This window comes from Phyllopteryx taeniolatus, chromosome 1, assembly GCF_024500385.1.
Source record: "Phyllopteryx taeniolatus isolate TA_2022b chromosome 1, UOR_Ptae_1.2, whole genome shotgun sequence".
In the NCBI taxonomy this organism is placed as follows: Eukaryota; Metazoa; Chordata; class Actinopteri; order Syngnathiformes; family Syngnathidae; genus Phyllopteryx; species Phyllopteryx taeniolatus.
The window spans coordinates 253,695-265,099 of NC_084502.1; the positions used below are offsets into that span (position 1 = coordinate 253,695).

The following is an 11,405-nucleotide window of genomic DNA, read 5'->3' on the forward strand; positions in this document are numbered from 1 at the left end:
TGCACAGGAACGCACAAAAAAAACATTTCCACCGTTCCCTTCCCTGTTGCACTGCTAACAGCTTCCTGAAAGTTCTCCCCAAATCTGCCTTTGTTGCCCAGAAAAAAAACTGACTGGATCTGCATCCCTCTGTGCTATTGATGGACAGAGATGGTATTAACCTTGAAACTTTCAGTCCCAAGTCCTATTTGTCAAGACAAGTCACAAGTCTCGAGTCGAGACCTCAGATAAGTCAAGTCGGCTTAGTAATGCAGTCTTACGTTCAGTACCATCCGTCCATTTGCAACACCGCTTTATCCTGGTCAGGGTCACGGGGCACCGGAGCCTAACACAGCTGACTTCGGGTGAAAGGCGGACTACACCCTGAACTGGTCGCCAGTCAGTCACAGGGCACATATACACACGGACAACCGTTCGCAATCACATTCACACCGTCACTGAGTGGGAACTGAACCCACGCTGCCCGCACCAAAGTCAGGAGAGTGTACCGCTACACCATCAGTGACATTCACGTTCAGTACCAATAGGGTCAACTATAAGGCTGTGACGAGCAAATCATTTAGAATAAGAATAATAATTTCTTGGGCGTAATCATTGATTTTGGCAACGATTCGATTGAAGGACGATATTGGTTCATTTAGAAAGATACAATCTGAAATGATTCAGTGGCTCGAAAATGGATTCAATAAAAATCACCCAGTGTGAATGTGAAATAAAAATACCTGCATGCTGCATACTATTTCAAGCAAGTCCCAAGTCTTATTGTCAAGTCAAACCAAGTTGTGCAATAAGTCATCTTGAAGGCAATCTTACATCCAGGACCAAGAAGGTCAAAATATAGGGCTGTCACAATTGAATCTTTTTTGATAATCCATAATTCTATCATCAAATAATGGCATAAAAAAAATAGGGGCGCAATTTAGAGCATTGTCAAATGACTAACAGAACAATAGTCTGGTGCAGTGACCATTGTGCAAATGGCGCAGAGACTTCAAGAAATGTATGCAGTTCAAAGTGACTAGAAGTGCGATAATCTGGGACAATGTCAATTGTGCAAATGGTGCAGATACTTCTCAATGACAAAATGACATTCATCTCTCATTCAGGTCAGCTTTTTATGCCAAGTTGCTAACAGTTTATTAATTAAATGTTACTCACTTTGAATAGTAAATTGAATAGTAGACATTGATAAAAGTAAGTACCGACAAATTGAATGTTGACATAAGCAGGCACCGTGAGGTGTGACGTCAGAGTGTCGTTGCCTTGCTCAAGGGCACCTTGAGAGTAGTCAGGATGCAGACCAGCATCTTAACAGACTTAACAGGACTTAAACCAAGACGAACCGGCCCCAAAGGCCAAGTTCTGACGGATTAACTAATACCACCTCCGGTTTATACAATGGAAGGTTTTTCTCTTTGGCTTTTTGTAAACGTTTTGGAAGAAAAGAGGAAGAATATATACAGTAAGGCTCAACGAGTTTTCCGTGAGAGCTCATCACGAGTGCAGCGGAAAATTATCCTACTTCACTTCAATAACTGAAAATTGTTATTCATTTACTACAAACAATGCATCTTTATTCATCTATGCCAGCGACAGCGGAACAATGAAATTCTTTCCCAGAAAACACCAGAAGGCACAATGTAGCTCATCTCTTCCCATTCATACAACAGAATAAGCTCATATCAGCTTGTGTTTAACATTTCACACTCATTACACTCCCGTATTTTGTCTATTTCGACCTCCATAGACTGACTCTCTAACATGGACTTAGTATAAAAGTCTCAATTTCATTTCAAACAACACCTTGTTTTGTCATCTGAGTGTTCAGAAACGGCCCCTCTGACAGCTACTTCTGTTTGACCCACTTTCGTATCCGCTTTGTCCATATTTGGCTGAGACAGCCCCCTTTCCTCTGATTGCTTGCCTCCGTGTTGGGAGAGCACGTGTTTGTCATGTCGACAGCGCTGGCTCGGGAGCGGAGAGGTAGGCGGAGATCTACGCTTAGAAATTCCAACGAGCTGATTTCAGGCCTCTCAGCAGAAAAACGTCTGGAACTCAGGAATGGGGGGACTATTTGAATTCATATTTCACATGTTTACTGAGGCACCATGGACCCAATATTACATTGCAAATATTAGAAAAAGTTGGTTTGGGGCACGGTGGATGACTGGTTAGAGCGTCTGCCGCACAGTTCTGAGGACGGGGTTCAAATCCCGGCCCCGCCTGTGTGGAGTTTGCATGTTCTCCCCGTGCCTGCATGGCTTTTCTCCGGGCACTCCGGTTTCCTCCCACATCCCAAAAACATGCATGCTAGGTTTATTGAAGACTCAAAATTGCCCGTAGGTGTGAATGTGAGTGCCAATGGTTGTTTGTTTGTTTGTGCCCTGCGATTGTTTGGCAACCGGTTCAGGGTGTACCCCGCCTCCTGCCCGAAGATAGCTGGGATAGGCTCCAGCACGCCCGCGACCCTTGTGAGGATAAGCGGCTCAGAAAATGGATGGATGGAAGTTGGTTTGGCAAAGTAGGTCCCCTCTAAGTACATTTGCAAGTAAACTGAGACAAGATCATTTTTTCCAGTACACTTTTGGTTTGCAAGTGTGCCATGCGATCTGTTCAGAAAAGATTGGGAAATACTGCAGGACGTGATATATGCAAATTTGAACAATAAGATTCCAAGGTTTTGGTTACTTTTCTTTTTGTTTTTCTTTTTTTTTAAACACTTGTTTACACAATTAGGAATTTTTAAAAGGTTTCGAAAAATTGCCTGTACAGTTAAAAAAAATAATTGATAATGGTGACAGTTTATTTTCATTATTTCATAGCAGAAAGCATTTAGCAAAATTCAAACTAGTTGAAGGTCAAGCAGCGTCCTGGTACGGATTGTGTGAAACCTTGCACCACTTTGATGAAGACAAAAACAAAAAATGAGCGGAATTTTCCCCATAATAGCACTGTGCTTATGATTTAAGTGAGACAAACAAGATGATGAGGTTATTATCACTAAATATGTGTTTGTGTTCTTGGCTTTGCCATGAACACAAACAGCTGCCACTTTTTTTTAAAGTCGACTTTGTGGCGCAACATGAACGGTTTTGTGTCCGGTGCGTCAAGTGGTTAGTCATCGTGGTAATCCTCGCTGTGAGGCGTGCAGTCGTGACTGAGCTGTTACCATGGCTAATCTTGCCCTTTGCAAATATAATGATAAGACTAAAGCAGTCCTGGGGGGGTTGGGGAGGCGAGTGGGGGGGGGGTGACGCCACGCTCTGTATTTGTCACTCGGAATTTGCCACAGTTGCCAGCTGACTGACTTTTTAGGGGAAACGGACAAAAAAAGTGATCTGCGTTTTAATTTCCTATTTCAACAAACAAAGGTTGTGGCGTAATCTCATCCAGCATTTCCATGTGTAAAATTCAAATCTTCAACCTGACAACCAGACAATAAGTAGTAGTGTTAGAATGAAGGTGACGGAGGGGACACCCACAGGTGGAGGAGCAGCATGACGCAAAGGTTATTCTCCGACTCCTGGGGGCCCTCAGTCAACTGCTCATTTCTGCGGCGTTTTATGTAGCGTGACTGTTCCAAATGAAACTCCCAGACCGCGCGGGGGTACTCTATTAATTTGGGACACAGGCCAGCCTCGCTTTTTATCGCTTGTCGACCGAGGAGATGAGCTGTTGGATTCCTCGAGATCTGCAGCTTTCAGATCAAATGCTGTCGTCGCTTTGGGTTCTTTGTTTATGAGGGAAAGGATGAATTAAAAGCTGCGTGATATGAATGTAAGACTTGACGCAAGAAAAACTCAACCGAAAGACGATATAATTGAATCGCTACATTGAGGGCCGCAGTCTCAAACACTGGCGAATAGCGCTGCTTAAAAAGACTCGCTCCCCTCGCGGATGAGACTTCTGGCGTGGGAGGAGCGTGCACAGTGCGGGCGTGAGCACATGAAAAGAAAAAGAAATCAGAAGTGGAAGTCAAATGAGAAACAAAAAAAAGCTGGCCCACGTTGCATTAGGCAATTCTGTTTGAAGTTCGTCTGGCACGAAGAGGCAATCAGGAGAGCCGAGAGTGTTCGGCCACACCGCAAGCAAACTTCGTCTTTGCCTCTCATCTGCCGCTCATTAAGGACCACCTCCCATAAAGAAGGATATTGGCCACCTGGCAGGATATCGGACATGTCTTTTCGAGATGGCCTCTCATTTCGTGTTCCAAATAGAACCGATCCTACAAGGAGAGCCAGCAACATAAAGTCATGCGGCAGAATCTTTGGTGCTTGTTTACAGGACGGCAGATGGGCGAGTCTTGGGAAGGTTAGTAGCATCAATTTGGTCGGAGTTTTTTTTTTGTTTAGTTTTTTTTTTTTTAAAAAGAGCATTTGAACAAGTGTCACTTCCAATAAAAAGTGATTGCTTGCTGTATACATGATAGAATGACATAATACAGACCCTTCCTTACGGTGCAATGAAAGAAACAAATTGTGGCTGAAAAAGAAAAATGTGTTGTTTTGTTTTTTGTTTTACACAAAGCATCCCAGTAATAACTTGAAGGACCCTCTCTAGTCTTTAGACGTCAATCAATCAGTCACTGTTTTGGATCCCACGCCGACATTTTCAGCAGCTTCTGCAGCTAATACTCCACGGACACTAGGCCCATTACCACCAAACAGCACAATCAAAACCAAAAACAGAAAAAAAGCCTTTGCTGCTGTCAATAGCAGCCTCCTCCGCAATACCTCGTCCTCATCATTCCAACCTTAGTCTGTCGTTTGGCTCGCTCTTCCTGTCACCCATTTATCATCCATTTCTGTCTGATGCGCCACTAAATCAAGACGTCAGCCTCTCCACTTGGATGTCGAAGCCCGGTTTGTAATTTCAAAGGACTACACTGCAAGCGAGGCAGTCCGCGGTGTTCCAAAACCGATCGACAGATTGATCCACGTTATCGTCACGCATATGTGGAGAGGCAGTAGCTCAATCCGTAAGGATTTAGATTGATCGATAGATCGATAGATACAGTCGTGCTCAAAGCTCAGCCGTGACTGTATGAAATGATATTATGCTTTTTTTCTTGACCATCTGACATGAAATCAGACCGAAGTTTTCCTGTTTTAGGTCAATTAGGGTTAACAAAATTATTTATATTTGCTCAATGCTGAAGAATAGTGAGAGAATGATATTTTTATTTTGGGGTGCCAATATTTTTTAGCAAGACTGTATATTATTTGATAAGGCAAATGACCACCATAATTGGTTCATGTTTGAAAAGAGGCGGGTCTTGGGGTTATCGCACATATCGTAACTCTTGTCAACAATGAACAACGGCCAAGAGGATTGCCAGTGCTCACTCCCTCCCCAGTAAACCGAGTGTGCCAAAGGAGACAAACCGACTAGTTTGTGGCAAAAGAAAGGCAGCAAATTCTCTTTTTGGGACGGCTAGCTAAGCGAATTTGCCTGACTGAGGTATTGCATGGAGACAAATTCAATCAAGGGCAAATGCTGTCGACGGCCACGACATGCGGGCAACACAAAAGTTGCAGATAATAATGCCGCTGCCGACCTAAACATTAAGTATTTAAAACTGGTTCATTTTGTCTCAAAACTTACACAATAAAAGGTGAATTTAAAATATTGTACTGTAGTTTCTGCATTCGTTGGCCAAATATTTGTCAGTAATACAATGAACATGAGAGGAAATGTGAATATTTTATTTGCAAGTCACGTTACACGTCACACGTTCGCGCCGCTCAAATTTTGTTTGTGCTCCGAGTGAAAAACTTAGTCTGGAGCTCTGCTTTAGAGTTTGAAGTTCACTTGCCTGTAACATTAAAAAAAAAGACCATTGCAATCTGATCAGGCAAATTGGAGTCTTTGGACTTCAAACAGATCATTCAACTGAATCCAATCAAATCTAGTTTTTCAAATGAGGTTTTCACAACAACAACAATACAAATGGACAACATTTCACCTTGCCAGTAAATATGGACACCTGTTGGGGAACTGCGACTTTATCTTCTGGATGCCCGACTGAATAAATCCAGTCGAAAAGGCACACAGACTAAAAGAGTGTCAGCGGACGGCAACACCGAACGACGTCAAAACGAATAATAAACAAGAGTTGTCAGCGAGCGCAGACCTCCGCCAAAGCACGAAGCATTCGCCACCTGTGAAATGAAAGCAGTGACGACACTCCAGGAGCGAGGAGCCGCAGCTTGTTTTTTGTTTGGAATCTGAAGGGGGAAACGACAGTACATCGGCCGCTTTACACACGCTGGACGGAGCGTGCGTATTTTACCGTCACGGCCTGTCGCGAACGCGCCGAGCCGGCCCGCCGACCGCTTCCGGTGGTGGCCCGACGCTTCAGCTGCGAGCAAGACTTTTGGGATGAGACGCGGCGGCCAAAGTGTTTGCTACTCGGCTAATACCGAAGTAAGCCGCCTCCTCCGATCACATCAGTCGGCTCTAATCTGATTTCCTCTCAACATCGTCCAATTACATTTGATTAATTTTGGCTCAGTGTGACTCCACAGAGTTGGAGCTCATCTCTGGCGACGCACTTTAACGAGATGCAATCAGATTCGCTGGGAATGAATGAATTTTCAAGACGCTCTTCTCACGCCTTCCGGTAAGCGGCGGGCTCCCCGCGGAGAACATTAGTCGCTTCCATGACGACGGGGAGTCTTGGAAAATGAGAATAGAAGGAAGGCTGGCAGACGACGTTACGGTGGCAAATCTCGTTGAGAAGGTGCCAAATTCTCACCGACTGCTATCGTGTCAGCTTGTTTCCAGCACGACCGAAGGCAACACGCTTTTCTTTAAGTGTGAATATTTGGAACAGGTCTCCTAATCCCTGATGCTCATCCTTTTAGCTGCACAACTTGTACCGCCTTTAAAATGCCTTTGAGCAAGGCACATCCCTTCTTCCAAAGTGCTGCACAGTCGCTGACCTCAAACATCCCCGTGAACAACTTATTTCAACATGCTGTGTGTTTTCTTGAGAAGTCCAACAACTTTGTGTAGCATCATGCGGAAGAGCTGAAACAAGGCGTTCGGGCAACGTTTTCGTCACACGGAAAAGGCTTGAATCATTTAATAGCGTCGCATTTCTTGAACTTCATTTCCACCGTGACTGCTTGGATTCTGGCGTCGTAATGGAACTAGCGTGCAAAGTGATGCAGAGGAAGAAACTTGGGGAAATGAGCGCTAAAGGGTACAAACACACACATGCACGTGCTCTCAAAATAAAGCAGGATAATAAATGGCGTATCCATAACAATGAGATTGCCCTTTGGACAATGTAGAGGCCTGCTGACTGCAGCCCTTCTTGAAATGGGCCCCTCATACGTACGCGCGCGTTTGCCATTCCGCTTTCTTGTACTTCTTGGAACATCGCTCAAATCTTACACGCCGATGCGGCGTTCTCGTAAATATGCAATCCCTACCGTTATTTGAAGGCATGTGCGGTCGTGCTCCTTTCGCATTGGCGTGATGCGAACAAACCTCCGACGCGCGCTTCGGCCCTGGCTCGGGCTGCAACGAGAGACACTTAGGCGCAGGGGTATAAATCTTTGAAACCCGGAGCCACTGACATTTCCCCCTGAGACGTACGGCGGAATATCTTAATTAGGCCACTTAACATCACATTGCCGGGTCCCCGGCGAGCCCAAGCGAGCGTGTAATTCATTCTACTAAGTGTCGGTAAAAGCTGAATACATCAACCTTCAAGGATGCGAAGTGCGGAGAGGTTTGTAAACTGGGTTTGCGAAAGCAAACGCTTTCCGTGAGAGGCTGCGGGGGACGCTAGTAGATCTCAAGAAAAACAATCCCCGTGTGATGATTTCATTCTTCTCCAAGTGATATTTTTTGCTCTTCAATTCAAGATCAGCCCCTTTTTTGATGCTAATTTACATTCGGTCGCGCGTATTGTCTAGTAGCTTAATTACAGTGGACTTTTGCCATCGTGAATAGATGATAGATGACGAAAGCGCTTGGCAAAATGTGATGAAAGAGCACCGCAACAAAAGAACAAAGCCGATACATATTCCGGCATTATGCTAGTTAGTCTGCTTAACTCACAGACGGATCGCACGAGGTGAAGAGGAAAACCCCCAAACTCTTCCTCACCTCATGGGCACAACACAATTTTGAAAGGGCTTTTTCTCCAAACGAGCAAGCCGCAGACCTTGTTGACCGGACGACACGACAAACTATCAATCCGATCAAATGTGTGGACGTACATCGCATGCGATGGCAGCAGTGGTCCGAGTTGAGTCGCTGTACACCTTCGAACTGGGGCGCCACAGACCAGACACGACATTCGCTACAAATCTAATGACATCCAATACGCAAGCAGCGTTGTGACCATTTGTTTGATGGGCACGGTTGCGGCGCTGCCCAGCACCGGACTGGCAGGACTTTGTAATATTTGCGATATTAGGACTTTTGTGGAGCTAACTGAAGGAAGCAAACAAAGACAAACAATCCTCAATGTGATGCTGAAACCACAACAATCCAACTAATAGTGTTAAATGAATACTTCTCTGGCAGAGTCAATCAACAGTGAGCATGATAATAATAACAATAATTGTTATTATTATACTGTGAGCAGATGTTGACGCTGCTCTTGTCTCGAATCTCATTCGATCAGTGACGCAAGAGATCATCAGCAAATGATCCAATTTCAATTCACCGGTCCGAAAAGATACAAAAAAATCACTTTTTTTGTTCATCTATGCCAGTGACGTATAGTGACAAGCAGAAGCTTTAAGTGCTCAGAGAATATCTTCATACGAAGTCGTTCCTACTTTGGTGAGATTTTGCTCATGCAAAACAAGAGCCTCGCTGGGCAGGTGTACCTAATGAAGTGTCCTGAGGCGGGCCGAGACGCAACACTTGGCGGCCCTCTACCGCCCCCTGCCGTCGCGTGCCGGCAAGCCACTGCAAATCACACCCGTCGAGCGAAAGCGGCGGCACCTGATTGGCACGACGCGCGCGCGTGCTCATCAGGCTGCGAGGTGCTTTTAAGTTCGCCAAGTAAGTTGATGCCATGCCTTCTTTTGTGAGTCTCCCGTCACGAAGCCTGCCGATCGCAGGCGCACGTAAGGCGCACGTAACGCGGCTTCGCACCACCAAACTTCTGCAAGGCGCCCATGACGGCGACTGCAGCATCGCGCGCGCGCAATGGCTCAATTTGGTTCATCTTCGTGCACGCTTGCGAGAGCGACTGGGCCGCACGTTGCCCAAATTGAGCGGCTCCAAATGCTTCCGTTGCGACGTGAAGTTGCACGCATTGGTCTACCAGAATAGTGGAAATAAACGTGAAAATGAACATGTGCGCGCCCCCCCCCCCCCCCCCCCCCCCCCCGCCCACCTTCCAAAGCCCCTGACTCCTGCAAAGACGTGATGCAACTACAAAACAAGGTCCAGTCCACAATCTGGTCCTCTCCAGCCTCTCCATCGCCAGCCCCAAAACAAGTTGCCCACAAAGTCGGCAAGCTCCCGTGCCTCCCGTGCCCACGCACGCACGCACGCACGCACGCGCGCGCGTTTTACCTTGGCTGCCGCACACCAACGCCGCCAAGAGGTGCACGAGTTGGAGCATCGTTGTCGAGCGACTCCTTTGCAGTGCCAGAAAGACGCCGTGCGGGAAAAAGCCACGCGAGCGAGGTTCGCCTCCCTTCATCCGCGGCCGTCTGCGGTCCAGCGCGCTGCCTCCGCTCCTTCCTTGCTTCCGTTCGTTCCTTCCTCCTCTACGCGCGCTCCCGCTGCCGGGCTCGTGCACTGAGCGCGCTCTCTGCCAACGTGACGGGCGGCCCGGCCAGAGGTGGCGAATCAACTCTCACGTGCTCCACTTAAGTACAAGTACAGAGATTTATGTGAGAGAAAAACGAGGGGGAAATAAAGACTGCTAAAAGCTCTCGTGCTCAACTTCACTTCGTATTTAAGTACTTGAGTAAAGATGAATTCTGACTGCCAAATACACAACAGTCATGTTGGCACAATGGAAAAATTCTCTTAAGTAAGGCCACGGCCGGGGAATAGCTCGCTTCTCGCGACATCGTCGCAGTTCACGTCAACGCCCGTGTCGATTTTGCCCACCTTATGACATCTGACGTGAGATCCCAATCAATGAGGATTTTGAAGTCGCGGCGTCATCCGCAAAGGTCGCAACAAGGAACGAGCCTGTTTTGACTAAAAGCAAGATGTTGATAATAATGGATAATAATGGAACTGCAGGGCATTATATGACAGAAAGTACAGATATCTGTTTTCAAAATAAGACAGTAATAAAGTCAAAAGTCATCCCAAAAATAAAGGAGTCAAGTCCAGATACCTGAGAAATCAACTATTTGTACTGGATCACGTCGCCGGGACAAATACGTTGTCTTGAATGTTTTCTGTGCTTTTGTGAACGCCTTCATCACAGCTTTAGCGCGGATAACATCAATGACATCGGTTGAAATGACTACGAGTCGCCGACACGTGGCCACCTGTCTGACTCTTTTGGGAAGATATTGGACTGCGTCTTTATGTGGAGCGTTCATCTGGACAAGATTTGGTGAGGAGGTCACAGAGGGAAACGCTCGGATCTGGTGAGCAAAATGGCAGAACTCAAATGCTGACATGCAGAACGCGTGTGTTTTTACACTGTAACGACGCTTCGGTGCACAGAGTGATGAGTCTGAACTCCAACAAAATTGAAAATACTGCAGTCAAATCCATTTTTGGTTGCTAACCTTTGACATATCTGTGACTCAATAATTCAAATCATAAAACTGGCATTTAAAATGTTTAAATCCTCCCCAATTTTTGGTCTGTAGTCTGAAGTTAGCTTATTTAAAAAAATATAAAGATTTTGTACATTTTTTTTTTTGTCGAGCTGTTTGATCACGTGCGGCAATTGTCCAAAATGTCCAGAGACTGAAGACTGAAGGGAAGATTTGATGGATTGCTTTCCTGATAAAGAGGTTGTCTCTGTCAATGCAGCTTCTGCTTCTCCCTGACAAGAACAGCTGACATTTCAAGGCCCCGCCCCCTCCCCGTTCCTTTCGCCGGAGCCAAGAAGAAAGGCTTGACGATGACTCATCGAAAGAGTTTCTTGAGAAAGGTTTGCATGAGGCCGTGTCTTCCAAAAATTCTTGTTTGAAATAAATGCTAATTGCCATCAGCGTATGCAGACAATATCTAACAGGCAGTAAAATCCCTTGACTGATGCAATCTTTTGCAGTCACTGCTGCTCCTTCTTGAACTCAAAACAGCCCAGCAACTTGTAGATCGTCTGAAAGTCAAAACGCCGGTGCTGTTCCAGAGCATTATTAGATTTATTTTCAACTTATTGCTATTACTGCCATGATTGTAATGAGCACGCAGGAGGGAGCTATATACTGTACAGCTTTAAAAAGGCAAAA

The 11,405-nt window shown here is 45.8% G+C and overlaps 1 protein-coding gene across 4 annotated transcripts in view; it reads right to left on the reverse strand.

Annotated features, from left to right (window-relative positions):
* Positions 1-9,756, reverse strand: part of LOC133476940 (neural cell adhesion molecule 2-like) — a 182,058-nt gene extending 172,302 nt beyond the window's left edge. For all 4 annotated transcript variants that reach the window (XM_061771129.1, XM_061771050.1, XM_061771221.1 and 1 more), the window contains exon 1: positions 9,550-9,756. In XM_061771129.1, the coding sequence (XP_061627113.1) occupies positions 9,550-9,679 (130 nt within the window). In that variant the 5' untranslated portion in view covers positions 9,680-9,756. The remainder of the gene's footprint in view (positions 1-9,549) is intronic.
* Between the last annotated feature and the right edge of the window lie 1,649 nt (positions 9,757-11,405).